General features: G+C 38.3%; 1 protein-coding gene across 1 annotated transcript; it reads left to right on the forward strand.

The window, feature by feature from the left end:
• Window positions 1-780: 780 nt before the first annotated feature.
• On the forward strand, window positions 781-5,249 carry LOC114111569 (E3 ubiquitin-protein ligase RNF138). The gene is made up of 3 exons (XM_042235701.2): window positions 781-834; window positions 3,103-3,123; window positions 3,303-5,249. The coding sequence occupies exons 1-3, from the start codon at window positions 781-783 to the stop codon at window positions 3,915-3,917; spliced, it is 690 nt and encodes a 229-aa protein (XP_042091635.1). The 3' UTR covers window positions 3,918-5,249.
• Window positions 5,250-19,329: the final 14,080 nt, after the last annotated feature.

The following is a 19,329-nucleotide window of genomic DNA, read 5'->3' on the forward strand; positions in this document are numbered from 1 at the left end:
ATCAAGTGGGGTCTCCAAGCCCCCAATGCATGCTCTATCATCCCAGGATAAAAATTCAAAAATTATTCAGCATTTCTAGATGGCCATTATAGATCCTTAGCCTCCACGTGTGAGCCCCTTCTGAGTGTCAGCCCTGTGTGACTGAGCTAGGCACAGGCCCATGAGGCCAGCCCTGCCTGGAGTTTTATTGGAAGTTTCAGCCTTGAAGACACACTCTGTTGCCCTCTGCTGAAGCTACGTGTATCTTTTGCAAGCCGATGGTTCCCCTACCCTCTTATATTCTGGAATTCTTAGGAAACTGAGTTATCTAGCTTTATTATACATGTTATCTATGGAATTTGGATTGTGCCACAATTCTCTGTGTGTTCACCGGGAATTTGGAGATTCAATATTTTATATGTACATATATATATATATATATATATATATATATATATAGTTACATGCCCATCTTCCCAGAGTTCTTGAGAAGACATTTCAACTTGTATAAAATTTGATTTTCACAGTTGTTTACTTTCAACCCTTTTGAAGACATGATTCCACAGGGTCCTGCTGGCTGGAGGTGGGATACAGAATTCCCATCAGGCTCCACCCTGGCCTGGAACAGGAGGGGTACTCTGGCACTATGAGATAAGGGAGGCCTGCTACCACTTGGTGGGGGATAGAAGTTTAAGACACCACATGGACCCCACTGACACTGTGAAATGGGAGGTGTCAGTACCATAAGTAGGGGTGAAAATCCCAACTACCTATTTCCTCTTATGTGATGGGGAGAGGGTGATGGACCCCAGCAGTGCCCACTCACAGTCAGAGAGTGGAACTCAGGCTTTACTGGTAAGGTGGGCATGGGGTGGTCTAACTCTAAGAAAAGTTTTCCATCTTGCTGTGTTGTGCCTTTCCTGGTCTATTGGCCTGAGAGAGCTAGTGTCTATGGAGAACTTTCTGTCTGCACCTGCTGACAATCTTTACACAAGTTTCTCCAGTGAGGCAGAAAAAGAGCCTAGAGGTGCCACTGCTGTGCTCCTCCTGTATCCGAGTCCCCAGCTGGCCTATTGCCTGTGAAACAGATTTTACTGTAGTTTATTTAATCCTTTACCCATTGAAGGATGTCTGCCTTGTTTCCAGTTTGAGGATGATCCAAATAAGATAGGTGGACCACATCAATGTCTGCTTGTGATGATGTAAAGTAGTTTTGCTAGACATTACCATTGGAGGGAATTGGGCAAAGGATACACAGGATCTCTCTCTATTATTTCCCACAATTGTATGTGAATATTCAATTATCTAAAAGTTTAATTAGAAAAAAAAAGTCCTTAGAGCGATTCTTCTTCTCTATAAATATCTCATGAATTTTTTGTTAAGTTATCCTAAATATATTACAGATTTTCTTTCTATTATACATTGAATCTTGTAGTCTATTATATTTTCCTGATGGTTAAATTACTGGTTTAGTAGCATGGCTTCCCTGGCGGCTCAGTGGTAAAGAATCTTCTTGCCAGTTCAGGAGACGTGGGTTCAATCCTTGAGTCAGGAAGATGTCCTGGAGAAGGAAATGGCAACCCGCTCCAGTATTTTAGCCTGGAAATCCCATGGACAGAGGAGCCTGGCATGCTACAGTCTGTGGGACCACAAAAGAGTCAGACACAATTATAAACTAAACAACAAATTCATTTTTACATGCTGATCTCCTATCTGGCAGTTTTGCTGTGTTTTCTTTTTTATTCTGATAGACTGTATGTTTAGTCTTTTTTTCCTGTGAGTTTTCAATATAAACAGCATTGAACTTGTTAAATGGCTTTTGAAAATATGTTGAGAAGAACATGTGATTTTCTCCTTTACTGTGTTCAGTAGTAAATTACGCTGGTAGACTTTCTGATAATGAAATAATCTAATGTTAAATATTTTCTGATGGCACGCTTGCTTTCCTGGGATAAACTCAACACATCATTTTGCTTTGTTTTGTTAGTTTAAAAATATACTATACAGTTTAATTAGCTAACATTCCTTTTCTCATTTCTGAGTTTATGTTCATCCATGAAATCAGTCTGTCATTTTCCTTCCTTGTAATTTGCTTGCTCTGTTTTGGTAACAAGGTTATTAACTGACTTCATATAATGAGTTTTGAGGCTTATCTTCAAGTTCTACTTTCTTCAACAAAATGTGTAAAATAGGGGTTACATATTCTTTGAGAGTTTGGTAGAATTTGTCTATGTAAATTCTAGAGTCTCAGTCTACAATTTTAATATTTTCATTTGTTATTGGTTTTCACATTTTTTTCTTCTAGCACCAAAGTTAGTTTTTAAAGTTTTTCAAAAAGTTTTCCACTTCCCCTAGACCTTTATATTTAGTCCTCCATCAGTTCAGTTCAGTTCAGTTGCTCAGTCATGTCCGACTTTTTGCGACCCCATGAATCGCAGCATGCCAGGCCTCCCTGTCCATCACCAACTCCCGGAGTTCACTCAGATGCACGTCCATCGAGTCCGTGATACCATCCAGCCATCTCATCCTCAGTCATCCCTTCTCCTCCTGCCCCCAACCCCTCCCAGCATCAGAGTCTTTTCCAATGAGTCAACTCTTCGCATGAGGTAGCCAAAGTACTGGAGTTTCAGCTTTAGCATCAGTCCTTCCAAAGAAATCCCAGGGCTGATCTCCTTCAGAATGGACTGGTTGGATCTCCTTGCAGTCTAAGGGACTCTTGAGAGTCTTCTCCAACACCACAGTTCAAAACCATCAATTCTTCGGCGCTCAGCCTTCTTCACAGTCCAACTCTCACATCCGTACATGACCACAGAAAAAGGAATCGCTGCTTATAATATTCTTATCAATAAATTTTATTTTATTTTATTTTATTTATCTCATCGAATAAACAGTCTAGTAGAAAAGTAAATGTCTTTCCACTTCCATGATTCTGCTATATAATTTCCCATCTGTTGAAACCCCATTCCATGGAATTCTCAACCATTGTGTATTAATCATGCTTATGCAGTTGTCATACTAAGGCCTTATCTTCATACTAAGAATTATTTATGTTTATTTTTGAATTAGCTAATTTTTTTTAAGATCTCATACTTTCTTCCTTCTTTTATTGCTGTTACATTTTAGAACAAATCCTTTGAAGAGCGGGTATGTGGCAATCACATTTTGTGACCTTACTTTCTAAAAATATCACTCATTATATCCATACCTCAGAATAATTGAAATAGCTTCACTAGAAGTCTGATTAGGCACAGGGAGTAGGGCCACAGGCCTCCACCACATTCTCTGCTGATGCACAAGGTTCATCCTTGTGCCTACCATGAGAGCTTCATGGCCACGTGCTCACCGAAGATGATTTCTACTGCCCCGTCTGTCAGGAGGTGCTCAAGACGCCCGTGCGGACTGCGGCCTGTCAGCACGTTTTCCGTAGAAAGTGTTTCCTGACTGCAATGAGAGAAAGTGGAATACATTGTCCCCACTGTCGTGGAAATGTGACTAGAAGAGAGAGAGCATGTCCTGAACGGGCCTTAGACCTTGAAAATATCATGAGGAAATTTTCTGGTAGCTGCAGATGCTGTGCAAAACAGATTAAATTCTATCGCATGAGACATCATTACAAATCTTGTAAGAAGTATCAAGATGAATATGGTGTTTCTTCTATCATTCCAAACTTTCAGATCTCTCAAGATTCAGTAGGAAACAGTAACAGGAGTGAAACAGCTGCATCTGATAACATAGAAACTTACCAAGAGAATACAGGTTCTTCTGGGCATCCTACCTTTAAGTGTCCCTTGTGTCAAGAATCAAATTTTACCAGACAGCGTTTACTGGATCATTGTAACAGTAATCACCTATTTCAGATAGTTCCTGTGAATCTTCAGCTAGATGAGGAAACCCAGTATCAAACTGCGGTTGAAGAATCTTTTCAAGTAAACATCTGAAGGCTGTAGACACCTCTGCATCTTTGTACCTGCAAGTGCCATCTTTAAGGAGAAAACTACATGAAGTCACCATTTCAATAACTTGATGTGTATATTAATAAAAGTAATTCAGGCTATTGTTTTAGTTTTTTAATTGAAAAATAAAGGTGGGCCATGTAAAAACTTAATTCTTTTGATAAGTTAAAGGATAAAGCTTCGGACATTATCTTTATAAACATTAAAAGGATTATATTTCATTAATGGTGAAAAGAGAATCCCTATTGTACTTACCTTTTTTGCATTACATATTCTTGAATTTTTCCTTGCTTTTGAAATTTGGTGCAGTTCCTTCCATTGACATTATTGTACACAGGTAACATAGTACCAAATTCTGAATGATGTGATTAATATAAACCTAACAAAACTGAGCCAGTTATTTGAGTTGCAAATGGAGACTTGAAGTGCTAAATGAAACAATCCAAAGGAAACTTTTTAAATACAGATTCTAGCTGAAGAATTCAACTATAAGAAAGTTGTATTTATATAATGTTTAGTATTTTTGAAGACTAGTGAGATTTCTTTAATAATTTTAACTCTTTAAAAAGCAAAGCTCATTGTATAGATATTTCCTTTTGCTGTTAGAAGAAAATATCAAGAGAAAAATTGATTTCTTTGGTGGACAGTTGGTAATGTCAAATCTTGTTTGTTTGGCTGACTAATTTGTAAGCCTAAAGTACAGTAAGCTGAATTACAGCTCTTTGGCTTCAGAATTTTCAGTAACAGAATTGCTGGTTAGCTATGATGAAACTTGTATTAGAAACTTGCAGTTGGTGATATTACATTCTCTCTATATATTTAAATGAGAGGTTTGACTTCATCTCAATTTAGAAATTTGTTCAAAGCTAAAGATGTGTATGTATATATACATGCACTTTTGTATGTGTATGTACACATATAAGCATGCAATTTGTCTGGGTATATGCAGAATTTCTATTAAGATTTTTAAAAGGGATTAGTAATATGGGGTTGATGTGTTTATCTGAGTTGATTAAAACTTTGTATGTTACCAAATTTTTAAAGTAACAGTCAAATGCTAAGTTGTCTACTTGGCTACTATGACACCTTAAAAATTGAGTTTACACACCTACACAATTAAATGTTTATATGGTGCTCATTTGTTATCGGAAAGATAATGCGGGACTATAGTAGTGAGATGGATCCTACCAGCCACTCTGTTTCACTACATTTTAGTCAAAATTTAGTTCATTCTTAGTATTCATTAATGAAAGTCATAAAATAACTTGTACTAGAAGGCCCAAATCACAGAATAAAGCTGAAGAGTGGATTAGCTGACATTCCATACTAATATAATTGTTTATGCTTTCTTTAAAATAAATAACTAAAAGCACATAAAATCTCAGAAGTAGTTTGCTGCTAATATATACATATGTTGTATAAAAAGGTATATTTTGGTTTTGTTAAAACCCTTGTTGACTTTTCTACAGTGAATGTTTTTTAAACTTGATTTAATAAAAATGTTAATTTTGAAAAAAAAAAAAAAAAGAAGAAGTCTGGATTGGGAATCATTTTTCTTTAGGAAGGTGGAGGCATTGTTTATAGCCTGAGGTAACTGCAATGACTCATCCTTTGTATTCATCTCTTTGTCGCCATATTGTTGTCATCTGCCCATAATATATCAACGGTTTCTTATGATTTAGCTTCCTACATTGTGTCAAATGTTCAGTGAGAACTTTTGATCTGGACACTCATTCCCTAAAATTCCAAGAATTCTAGTATTAATTTTTGTTATTGTTCTTCTTTGCTTTTTATATATTCTCATATTTTGGAACTCCAGTTATCTGCATGTTGGTCCTCCTAGACTGAACTTTTGTTTTTCTTACAGTTCGTCTGTTTACTGTTTTGCTCTACATTCTTAGAGAATAACTCCATTTCATCTTCCAGCCCTTTTATTGAATATATACTTTTCCATTATATTTTTAAGTTTTGATAGTGTTTGCTCTCAGACCGAGTGCTTTTTAAAAGTATCATGTTTTTACCCCATGGGTGCAGTATCTTCTGTTATCACCACTGGCTGCATTCCTCATAGACACTTAGCTTTCCCTGGTCTGGTAACTCTGACCGTTTGTCCTTCTACTTTGCCACTATTAAAGGTTCCTAAGATTGATTAATTGATGCAATCTTATTTGCTTTGCCCTTCTACACTGATGCTATGTTTTTCTTCTTTATTTCAATTTCAGTGGAATTTTGAATGTAATCTCAGTATGTCATGTTTAAAAGAAAATTTTGTTCATTAAAAAATCCTCTAGTATATTTATGCTAATGTCCTTTCAGTTGACATTCTACTTATTTGCATTTTTTGTGAAATAACCATAAATTAGTTTATATAATCAACTTCTAATAGCCAGGCTTTATTTTGTAATCATCTTCTTTAGGGAAAATCAATAAACTGATTTTGAAGTGCATAACCTACTAAATAAATTGTGAAAATGAAGCACACAATATGGAGTATTTACCCTACCTTAAAATAATACACATTTTAAAATTCTTTATTAAAGCAATATGTTACTAGTAGAGGAGCAATGGAATAGCCTAGACAGTCCAAACGGAGCCACATGTGTATTTCAGGATATGGTATATGATGTTGTCCGTAAGGATGGTTTTTACTTAGTAAATGGTGTTGCATAAGCAGGCTGACTACTTGTACAGAGAAAGAAAACTGGATTCCTACTTTACACTGTGTGCGTGTGCATGTGTGCACACACACACATACATGCGCTTACACAATAACATTTAACAGGTTAAAGTTCCACTTTAAAAAGTAAGTCTAGTCAAACAAACAGGAGAAGATACTGAATGTCTTTGTAAACTCGGATGGAGAAGTCTTTCTTCACTAAGACCCAAAAGTCATACATAGGAAAGGACTAATGGACTTGACCCATTCAGAATTTGTGATTTCTGTTTAGCAAAGTTTAAGTTAACAATGAGTGCCAGCCTGAGTTCTACTCCTTTCAGTACCTAGAATATACGAACAACTCTTACAAATCATCAAGGGAAAGATCAAAAATCCAGTAGAAAAAAATGGGCAAGACACAGGAGGAAGCATTTCAGGTGGAAAATCAGACAGAATAGCTGCTAACTGAATGAGGATGCACTTAACCTCACTAATATTCTGAGATATTCAAATTTAAACATTATATTACAGCATTGCTAACAGATGGGCAAAAAAATAGAAAGTTTGATAGCATTAAATGCTATTGGAGTTTTAGGTGAAATGGTAACATTTGTTTACTTTGTGAAGTGAAAACTGGTGGAGCCGTTCTGGAGGGCAATCAGGTGAAATTAGTATGTGTATACCTTCCCACCTAGCAGTCTGTCTCTAGGGCTTGTATCCTGAAGAAGGTGTCAGTGGTGGTCAAAAAAAGGACTTATGATGTGGGGGCATTCAGCCTTCATCATGAGAGCAAGTGCTAGAGATGATCCGGGTGGCCTTTCTTAAAAGAAATAGATGAGGTTGTGTGTGTGCAAAGGGAAGATCTCAGCAGCAGTCAGAATTAGATTTACATATATCAGTTTGGATGTGATTAATGAAAAAAATTACTTTCATTTAATCACATACACATGAAATACATCATATGTAGTTTTGAGTGAATGCATGAAAATTGTTTGAATAAACTTTAGGTACAGTGTGTGTACATTGTGAAGGTCAAGCTGGCGAGTGGAATAGGAATGGGGATGATGAATGAAGGGGAAAATTAATAACTAACATAAATAAAAAACGAATGAAGTCACACAAAATGGACTTTGCAGGGAAGACTAATGGTAAGTGTGCCCTAGACTGAAGAATATGGTTGGGTTAATTTTGTTTGTCTGTGGTCTAAAAAGCAAAACTAATTAAAAATTAGATGCCAGTAATCAAAAAGTCATCTCAAGAGAAACTCACAGACCAGTTTGAGAGCTGGGTAAAACAGCTACAAAGATGACTGTTATTCTCAGGAGGACAGTAATCTTGCCACCCAACTGAACATTACTATATAATATGACAGAAAATCTATCTAGGGAAAACAAGACTGTGACCTTTTAGTGATCTTCCAGGGAAAAACGTTTTTCTATATCCCATTAGCACTGAGATTGATGATTCAGGTTTGAAGTATAGGATCTTTGATCATGTGCGTTGGTTACATAAGAGACTTGAGATTGATAGAGCGCAACTGGGTGCCCAAATCCAACCAGCTTGTGCTCCATCTAAAGCAGAACTTATTGCTGATTGAAGAGCCCTTATTGTGCTGTGTCATGTTGGGTGTGATGGCTAAGGACAAAAGGCAGGAGGATGAAGTGCCTAAGTCCATGCTGGAAAACAGTATTAAGTTTTGCCAGGAGCTTCGGTAGGCAATGTTAATTAGTCTTTGTGACAAATATAAAAGGCAAGTATTCTTTTTTACTTTACACATGAGATTTAAAAAAGTGATGTAAATTTTACAAGGTCAACTGGTAAAAACTGACTGAGGTTCAAACCCAGACATTTCTCTTTTCAATATATAGCACTTTACCTTCACCCATAAGATGCTAGAGTTGCATTTCATTAGCATTCATCCAACAATAAGATTTTATCTTCTTACTAGATATGAGAGTTGTAGGGTTTCTCATGGCTTCTATAATAAACTGCTATGACCACAGGCACTTTTGTGAACCCAGCTGTAGGTAGTCATACCATGGCCCCCTCCTAGCTCACAGATAATTGACCAGGGACTTGCAATGACCTAAAGTCAGTGGCCTAAGGTGAACAAAGCTTAGGGAAATATTTTTTCCTGGCAGGTAATATGGATATCTATTAAACAAGATACAAGAGTCTTCTTCTCTGGAATTCAAAGGAGGAGGCTGGACAACCATGAGCTCCTTGGTAGGCCAAGGGAAGCTGATCCAGAGAGGAGGGCTAGTTTGGTGGCTAGTTAAGTGGCTTTGGAGTGGTCCTTGGATTCCTGCAGCTGAGGCTGGAGATGCCCTGGATTTAGGAAACTCTTCTGTTCAGGTCTTTCTGGTGGCTAACTTGGACTTCCTGACCATGATATGAGGCATGGTTGTTCCATTTTCCCTGGGTTCTTGTGAAGACCTATCCCACAGTTAAGATTACTGTTTTCCGATTTCTTCAATGTATTCTTAAGCTCTTCGCCCATTTACATGAGTTGGCTCATCTGTTCCGTGAAGAAAAGTAGCCCAAATGAATCATAGTTTTGCTTTCTTAACTTTCTAGAAAGTTGCCTTCAGCTTTGACCAAACAGACCCAAACAGTCAAGTGTGAGAAGAGACATCTTGGAAGTGAGCTTCATATTTCAGTTTCCAACAACTTAAGCCACACATGGAGAGAAGGTCCTAATGTGATTTATAGAGGCACAGTTGGGTAGAGTGTGGTTCTGCTTTAGAGGTGTCAGTGAATCAGGGTCCAGGGATAGTGTTGTGTAAGGCACAGAAGTGAGAGGCAGTCATGTGACAAGACTGGGAGCCAGTGAAGGCTAGGATGACATCTCAGTATCTATGCAGGGAATGTACTCAGAGATCCATGTGATTGAGATAAATTATGGTGGTAGTTCATTTATGAGCCCTAATTAGGAGGGTGAAGAGAGCTCATTCCAAGAAAGCCAGCAGGAAGTTAAATGTCAGGATGCTTTGATTCCAACTGGGTAACAAAGTTATGGTGACTGCAGCCATGAAATTAAAAGACACTTACTCCTTGGAAGGAAAGTTATGACCAACTTAGATAGCATATTCAAACGCAGAGACATTACTTTGCCGACTAAGGTCCGTCTAGTCAAGGCTATGGTTTTTCCAGTGGTCATGTATGGATGTGAGAGTTGGACTGTGAAGAAGGCTAAGCGCCGAAGAATTGATGCTTTTGAACTGTGGTGTTGGAGAAGACTCTTGAGAGTCCCTTGGACTGCAAGGAGATCCAACCAGTCCCTTCTGAAGGAGATCAACCCCGGGGATTTCTTTGGAGGGAATGATGCTGAAGCTGAAGCTCCAGTACTTTGGCCACCTCATGCGAAGAGTTGACTCATTGGAAAAGCCTCTGATGCTGGGAGGGGTTGGGGGCAGGAGGAGAAGGGGATGACAGAGGATGAGATGGCTGGATGGCATCATGGACTCGATGGACGTGAGTCTGAGTGAACTCCGGGAGTTGGTGATGGACAGGGAGGCCTGGCATGCTGTAATTCATGGGGTCACAAAGAGTCAGACACGACTGAGAGACTGAACTGAACTGAACTGAAGAATTTCCTGGGAAGTGTAATTTTCAATGCTAAAACCAGGAGGGGGTTAGTGAAGTTGTTCAGTCATGTCCGACTCTTTGCTGCCCCATGGACTGTAGCCTACCAGGCTCCTCTGTCCATGGGATTTTCCAGGCAAGAGTGCTGGAGTGGTTTGCCACTTCCTTCTCCATGGGATCTTCCCAACCCAGGGGATCTTCCCAACCCAGGGATTGAACCCAGCCTCCCATTGTAGGCAGAGGCTTTACTGTCTGAGCCACTGGGGAGGAGGGGGTTAGGGAAATTAAATAGTCTTGTTTAGGCTTCAGAGACAAAGCAGAGCAGGCCTCTGACCTTGCTTCTAACCTGCCTGGACTACTCTGTGACTGTGAGTGACTGCCCGATGTGAGTGCAAGATTTGCAGAATCATAGATAAAATGGGGATCAATCTTGAGATTGTTGAGTCCCTGGGGGAGGGGGCGGCGCTGGCCGTCCAAGCCCCAGGCTTAGCAACATTCCAAGTTTTACAAAGCAAAACAAACAGGATTAACATGAAAACAGGCTTGCAATTTGGTTACAAATTGATGAGAATATCAGATTGTCTCTGTCCTGGGATTATAAGTAGGAACCCTGAACTGCAATCTTTGAAGTCGTACCCACGGAGCAGACGTGCTACCTGGGACACTTTTCCAATTGAGACTCTAGAGGTGCTGTGACATGGGACTCACCAGCGCTGTTTAAGTCTGGATGTTGGTCAAAACCCAGTTTGGTGATGTATCCTCTGCTGTTTCTATTTTTCTTTTCTTTTAATGTTAGTATATTGAAAATAAACTCTATAGTTCTCTAATAGATATAGGTATTATTTATTTGTATATAATGAGTGGCTTATTTTGTTAACAGATCCTTTGAACCTGAGACAAAAGTGAAAAATTTCGGCAAAACAGAGGGTTCTGAGCAAGCTGGGATACTTGGTCAACTCCAGAACTTGCAGAAGATAGTCACCAGTTAAGCAAAAATAGGTAATTTGTTGACTCACAAGGTCAAACCATGGATTGGGAAGCTCTAAAACTGAGTTTGAAAAGACCCAGGAAGATTATGCAGTTCAGGGATTTCCTGCCTTAAGCTTTCAGGATTTCATTTCTATCAGCCTGAGAAGATTAGAAAAAGCTATGCCCAGACTTCCCCCAGAACTTCTGTTCTCACTGGTCTGAGATTGGACTTTGGCTTCAGAAAGTTTTTTTTTAATCTCCTTTATTTGATTCTTATTTCTTATTTGATTCTTATTCTTATTCACACTGCTTTGTGTGAATAACAGAATAACCCTTAGGTTCCTTAACTTGTCTTTCTGTTATAATCATCTGGTGAGTTTTTAAAATACTGACACCAGTGTTCTACCTCTTGGAGACAAAGGTTTTACTTGTCTAGGTGTGGCCAGGGCTTTTGGTGGTTTCAAACATCAGCAGGTGTTTCTAATGTGCAGACAAATTTGTGATTCAATTCTGATTGTCTCTCAGAAGAGCACTGGGATTTGAGCAGGGAAAAAGTAAGGATTTGTGGGTATATGAGTCTTCAGAGAGGTAAACAAGGGACTATTTGCAAACCTCATGAGTTAGGTTATCTGCCAGGAGAGAGAGTGAGGGTGAGCAGGTGCGGGTGGATTATGACCTGGGAGATTTTGCAGGCTTCAGAAATGGGACCCTGACCACTTAGAAGCTGAGTCTTCCTCGATCTCACTCTCATCCCAGGCTGTCATAGCAATTTATCAAGGCTTCTGACACATGAGGAGTTAATGTCCTGGATCTGGCAAATATCAGCTGACTTTTCTATGTTAAATCATTCTTGGCTTTAATTTCCTCTCCCCTCAAATGAGGATGTCTTCCCAGGTGGTGCTAGTGGTAAGAATTTGCCTGACAATGTAGGAGATGTAAGAGACGCGGGTTGGACCCCTGGGTTGGGAAGATCTGGAGGAAGGCATGGCAACCCACTCCGGTATTCTTGGCCGGAGAATCCCATGGATAGAGGGGCCTGGCAGGCTGCAGTCCATAGGGTCGCAAAGAGTTGGACATGACTGAAGGGAATTAGCACACACAAATGAGGATAACACCACATGCTGTGAATGATCTTTGTGTGGTTACTGCAGAGTAAGACATTAGTATTGCGTTTGCCGAAAAATTCTTTTGGGTTTTCCCGTAACATCTTACAGAAAAAGCCAAATAAACTTTTTGGCCACTCCAATATTTCCCTCTTTCTCGCCACTCTGAATATCTGAGTCCCCCTCGGGGACTTCCTTGGGGCATTTCTGCCGTGGGTGGCAGACAAATGCTCTCAATTTGTGCATTCACAGCTTGCTCTAGCATTCCTACCTGCATCTTTAAGACACTGTGATTCCATGATGCCTCATTTCTTGGAATTTCTGAGTTTGCAGTCATGAAACATTGGAATCCAAGCTTGAGGTTTTGGTGAGAGTGACTGTGGGTTTCCACAGTCGTGGTTCTGATGTTCAGCAAGTGTTACCAGGGGAAAGTTCTTGTGTCTCACACAAAGTAAGACCAAAAAAAAAAAAAAAATACCAAAACATCAGAGTTTGGAGCAGAAAAAGGTTTATTGCAGGGCCAAGCAAGGAAATGGGTGACTTGTACCCAAGAAAAACCCTGAACTCTGAATGATTTCAGCAAAACATGTCTAAAGGCCAGGTGAGGGAGAGGCGTGGTTAGTTGTTATCAACTTCGTGGTATGGAAGTCCTTTGTTCTTCCAGCTGTCCACATAGGTCAGGTCACAATGTTCCTGTAAACCTCCAACAAAACAAATGCTATTCTCTGTTCTGCAACTTTTTATCTCTGTATGAATGGACTCTTAAAGGTCAGAGCCTTGAGAAAGTGTTATCATGTATATTTCAGGCTATGGGCAACATTCTTTTACAAAAGATGCAGAGCCAGCATGCCTAAGCATGGGCAGCAGAGGACAAGGGTTAGAGCTAAAGGAATAGATCCAATATGGAATCAGATTGGTTCTTCCCTAGTACACAAGTACAAATCCAAACCTTCAAGTGAACATAATCTTCAAATATCATGACTGAGCAAATTTAAAATTACAAGATTCATAGATATTCAAAATCCATTATTCAGTGATTCTCTGACATCATGACACTGATTTTCTATTTTGGTGATCTGTACACAGAAAGCATATTAATACATCTAAATCTGTAGTAACTGTACCACAAAAGTATAGGACTGTTTCTGGGACTGGGAGAAACAAGTAGATGGGGCTTCTGCAGAGGATTCTGCACTCCATATACCAGCAGATTTGGAAAACAGCAGTGATCACAGGACTAGAAAAGGTCAGTTTTCATTCCAATCCCTAAGAAAGGCAATGCCAAAGAATGTTCAAACTACCACACAATTGCACTCATCTCACATGCTAGCAAAGTAATGCTCAAAATTCTCCAAGCTAGGCTTCAACAATATGTGAACTGTGAACTTCCAGATGTTCAAGCTGGTTTTAGAAAAGGCAGAGGAACAAGAGATCAAATTGCCAACATCCATTGGATTACAGAAAAAGCAAGAGAATTCCAGAAAGACATCTACTTCTGCGTCACTGACTATGCTAAAGCCTTTGACAGTGTGGATCACAACAAACTGGAAAATTCTTCAAAAAATGGGAATACCAGACCAGCTTACCTACCTCCTCGGAAACCTGTATGCAGGTCAAGAAGCAACAGTTAGAACCGGACGTGGAATAATGAACTGGTTCCAAATTGGGAAAGGAGTATGTAAAGGTTTTGTATTGTCACCTTGCTTATTTAACTTAAATGCAGAGTACATCATGCAAAATGCCAGATTGGATGAAGCACAAGATGGAATCAAGATTGCCAGGAGAAATATCAATAACTTCAGGTAGGACTTTTTATAATAGGCACTTTCTTGCATTTCTTCATTTAACTGGGGATTTACCATCTAACTATGGTTTTACCATCTAACTGTGTCTCCAATATTCTATCCTCTTTCAATCTGGAAGTCATGTATTCATCTCTTCCTTTCTTTTATTCATCTTTTCTTCTGTTTTAAACAATTTATCTATTGAAGAATTGAGCCACACACCACACCTCCCAGGTCTGCTGCAGCCAGATACCCTGTCCGCACGGCAGGCCACTGCTGACTTGTGCCTCCACAGGGGACACTCAAACACAGGTCTGGCTCAGGCTCTTGTGGGAGTAACTGCTCCTTTCCCTGGGTCCTGGTGCACACAAGGGTTTTGTTTGTACCCTCAGAGCATCTCTGGCCGGAATGAGGTTTAATTCTGACAAATGAATAGACTCGTGTATCAACCAGCACAGAATCACCTCAACCATTTCATATTAAACAGTTTTATTATGTCCAAAACTCCCCTGTGCTACCTTTTAAAATAAACCCTCTTCCAATGCAAACAACCTCTGATCTCCTTTCCTTTCTATAATTTTACCTTTTCCAGTGTTATATATGATTGAATTACACAATAGGTTATCTTTTGGATCTTTCTTATTTCATTTAGCAAAATGCTTTTAAGAGTCATCTGTAATTTGGCATGCATGCATAATTTGCTTCTTTTTGTTGATGAAAAGTACTCCATTAGATGGATGTTTCATAGATTATCTATTCATGTCAAGGACATTCGCATTACAGGCTTTCATGTGTATGTACATTTTCATTTCTCTTGGATAAATACTCAGGAGTAGGACTCTTTGTCATAGAGTAGGTATGTGATTAATTTTATACAAAATTGTCCAATTCTCCTCAATCTAGACCAGAGATAGGTAGAAAAAGTAAACAGGCCCCAGTCACAGCAAGCAATCTGGCCCCTGAAACCTCTTTGTCTCTGTGAGCAGAAGACTGTTTCCCTTAACCAAAGACACCAAGGAAGTGTATAAGGCATGCAAACATGGGACTGCCCTCCCTTGCCAAAAAAATGCCTATGTGTCCCACCTGGGGAGACCTCTTCTGCTCCTCAGGCAGCACTGGTTGACAATACTAGGATCCTCAGGGGACCAAATAAACCAAACAGGAAAATAACACTGCTAATTCTCTGAACACTAAACTGCCATTGGGACCACAACTCACAAAATTTGAATAAGAACCCCACATTAAATCTGCGAAGGGTGATAGCATGCTAAACCAAAATATTTAAATAGGTCAGAGCCTCCTAATCTAATGAGAAAATAGTAAGAATACAGTTGAAGGTCACCTGTCATACTAAGAATCACCTTAAATGAGAAAAGACGACTAACTGACACCACCAATAAGATGAATCAGCTCTTTAACTTAGTTGAAAGGACTTTTAAAGCAGTTGTCATTAAAACATTTCAATAATCAGTTACAAATTCTCTTGAAACAAATGAAAAAAATTGAAGTTTGCAGCAAAGAAACAAAAGCTACAAAAATAACCCAGTGAAAATTATAGATTTGAAAAATACAGGACAGAGAAAAAAATAACCCACTGGATGAGCTCAATAGTAGGATGGAAATTGCAGAGGATAGAATCAATGAACTTGAAAATGTACCAATAAGGCTCAGCCAATCTGAACATCAGAGAGAAAATATATGGAAAAAAGTGAATAGAGCCTCAGAGATGTGTGGGAAAATAACATGGAATCCAACAATCATATCATCAAAGTCCCAGAAGGAGAAGAGAAAGATAATGGGGCAGAAAGAGTATTTAGGAAAAATAATGGTTTGAACTTCCCTGGAAGTCCAGTGTTTAAAATTTCATTTTCCAATGCAGGGGGTGCAAGTTCAATCTCTGGTCAGGAAGCTAAGATCCCACATGCCTTATGGCCAAAAAACCCCAAACATAGCACAGAAACTATGTTGTAACAAATTAAATAAAGACTTTAAAAATGGTTCACATTAAAAAAAATTTTTTTTAATAAAATAAAATCATGGCTGAAGATTTCTCGGATTTGGCAAAAGTGACAAACTTAAAGCCCCCAAAGGCTAAGAAAATCCAAACAAGATAAACCCAAATAATCATTTTAAGATACATCATAATGAAATTTTTATAAACCAAAGAGAAATATCTGGAAAGCAAGCAGAGAGAAACAATACATTATCAATAAGGAAGCACCAACTCAAATAACAACACGATTCTTACTGGAACCCATATCATAGAGGCATAAGGAAGTAGCACAAGATTTTTCAAGTGCTGAAAGAAATGATCTGTCAACCAAGAATTCTGTATCTAGTGAAAATATCCTTCAATAATACAGAAAAATGAAAACATTGTCAGATGAGGGAAAACAAGAATTTGGTGCTAGCAGACCTATTCTTAAAGAGTGGTTAAAGCAAGTACTTCCCCGATATCAAGGCTTCCCTGGTAGTTCAGTTGGTAAAGAATCCACCTGCAATGCAGTAGACCCCAGTTCAATTCCTGGATTGGGAAGATACGCTGGAGAAGGGATAGGCTACCCACTCCAGTACTCTTGGGCTTCCCTTGTGGCTCAGCTGGTAAAGAATCTGCCTGCAGTGTGAGAGACCTGGGTTGGATCCCTGGGTTGGGAAGATCCCCTGGAGAAGGGAAAGGCTACCCATTCCAGTATTCTGGCCTAGAGAATTCCACGGACTGTATAGTCCATGGGGTCACAAAGAGTCAGACACGACTGAGCGACTTTCACTCACTCACTAAAGCAAGTACATCGAATGGAAGGAAATGATAAATGAAGGTAAATAGTGGCAAAAGTAAAAATATAGACATTATTTTTCTTTCCCTAATGAGCTTTATAAATCATATTTAATGATTGAAGCAAACTGTAACACCATCTGATACCCAGACAATGGTTTTTAAAAATGGGGCAAAGTACCTAACTGAAATTGAGGTTTCCACACATAACACTAAGTTGTAAAATAGTGATATCAGTAGCTGTGATAAGTCACATATCTGTATTGTAATACCTACTCAGAGCAACTAGAATGAAAAATATATAAAATGTTACACCCAAAAGCACTACAAATAAATCAAGGTAGAATCCTAAAAAGTGTTCAAAATCCACAGGAAGGCAGGAAAAAAGACAGGGGAATGGGAATCAGAAGAAATAAACAGAGAACATTTTTAAAAGGCAGTGTTAATATCTATCATATCAATAAACAGCCTACATACAAGTGGTCTAAATATACCAATGAAAAGACTGAGTTTGGTAGAGTGGACTTAAAAAAAAAAAATAGGGCCCAACTACAAATTTTATATAAGAGACTCACTTTAAATCCAATGATATAGGTATGTTGAAATGAGGGGAAAAGATGCCATGTAAACATAGTTTTTTAAAAGAAAGATTGAGTAGGTTAATATATAAGTAGACTCCAGAGCAAAGAAAATTGCCAGAGACAGAGAAGGACATTCCATAATGATAATTGGTGGATTTATAATCCACCAAAAAGGCACAGTGATCCTAAATGTGAACTAGCCAATCACAGAGCTTCATAGTACACGAAACAAAAACTGATAGAGGTGCCAGGAGAACTAGACTAGTCTACAGTTACAGTTGGAGATTTCAACACCCATCCCCACCAACTATGAAACCAGGAAGGAGACACGAGATTTGAATGACACACAAAAAAAAAACAGGATGTAACTGACACACAGAACAGTCCACAAAAGGACAGAAAAGAATACACATTTTCCCCCCAAGTTCCCTTGGAAGTTTCACCAAGTTAAACCTTATCCTGGGGCCAAAAATCAGACTCACTAAATACAAAAGAACCAAGTTGTATCGAGAGAGTGTTCAGTATGAGTGTACTGTGATTATAGAACCATAATAGTCTCTAACTAGAAATTAATAGTAGAAAGATAGCAGGAAAAATCTCTATACCTACAGAAAGTAAACAATGCTCTAAATAATTCTTGGGTCAAAAGGGAAATCTGAAAGAAAATTGGAAAACACATAGAACTGAATGAAAGTGAAAATATCATATCAAAGTTTGTGGGTTGCAGACAAAGAGCATCGAGAGAGAAATGTATACTGCTAAATGTTTACATTAGAAATTAGGAAAGGTCTAATTAAATAACCTAAGTTCCTGCCCAAGAACTATGAAAATAAGATAAAAATAAATCCAAAGCAAGAAAAATGAAGAGACTAATAAAGATAAGATAAATCAGTGAAATTTCAGACATGGGAAAAATAGATGAAACAAGTAGCTGGTTCTTTGGGGGAAAAAATCAATAAAATTGATGAATCTCTAGCAAGTCTGAAAAAAACACAGAGAGAAAATTCAAATCATCAATGTTAGGAATGAAACTGAGGATATTACTATTCAATATGTAGTCTGCAATCATTAAAAAGATAACAGTGGGATGGTTTGTGCAATTACTCATAAATTTGACAACATAGAAGAAATAGACCAATTCCAAAATAAAATTCCCAAACTACAAAAACTCATGCAAGATAAAATAGGTCATCTGAATATATCTACAATCATTAAAGGGATTGAGTCTGCAATTTAGAATCTCTAGAAAAAGAAATTGCCAGGTTTATATGGTTTAACTGAAGAGTTCTAAAAAAGCATTTGTAAAAAAATCAATATTATGCAATCCATTTCAGAAAAAAAAACAGAGGAAGGGCTTCCCAACTCATTTTTTGAGGCTAGTATTACCCTGATTCTGAAGCTAGGCAAAAATAGTATAAGAGAAAAGAAAATTACAGACCACTATCTCCCATGAATTTAGATGCAAAAATCTTCAAAAAAAAAAAAAATTAGCAACTGGATCTATCAAAGTGTAAAACGAACTATACACCGTGACCAAGTGAGATGCACTCCAGGATGCAGTCTTGGCACAACATTTGAAATCAACTGATGCAATCCATCATGTCAACAAGTTAAGGGGGGAAAGTCATATGATTTTATCAAGTGATGCACAGGAAATACACTTTACGAAGTCTATCTCTCATTTATGATTTAAGAATTCTTTTTAGCAATTGAGAACTTGGAGGAATTATCTGAATTTGATAAAAAGCATTTACAGAAAAAACCCCCCACAACTATAGCTAATATTATACTTAATGCTTCTTTACTCCCCTAGGATTAGGAACAGGACAAAAATACCAGCTCTCACCACTCTTATTAACACAGTACTGAAAGTTGTAGCCATTTAATAAATTAACAAGGACCTACTGTATAGCACAGAGAACTCTACTCAATATTCTGTAATAATA

This window comes from Ovis aries, chromosome 18 (assembly GCF_016772045.2).
Source record: "Ovis aries strain OAR_USU_Benz2616 breed Rambouillet chromosome 18, ARS-UI_Ramb_v3.0, whole genome shotgun sequence".
Lineage (NCBI taxonomy): Eukaryota > Metazoa > Chordata > Mammalia > Artiodactyla > Bovidae > Ovis > Ovis aries.

Coding starts and splice junctions, on each gene's coding strand:
- LOC114111569 (XM_042235701.2), top strand. CDS start 781: ATGGACCCCAGCAGTGCCCACTCACAGTCAGAGAGTGGAACTCAGGCT. Junction 835..3,102: donor GTGGAACTCAGGCTTTACTG/GTAAGGTGGGCA, acceptor GTTACATTTTAG/AACAAATCCTTTGAAGAGCG. Junction 3,124..3,302: donor ACAAATCCTTTGAAGAGCGG/GTATGTGGCAAT, acceptor CTACCATGAGAG/CTTCATGGCCACGTGCTCAC.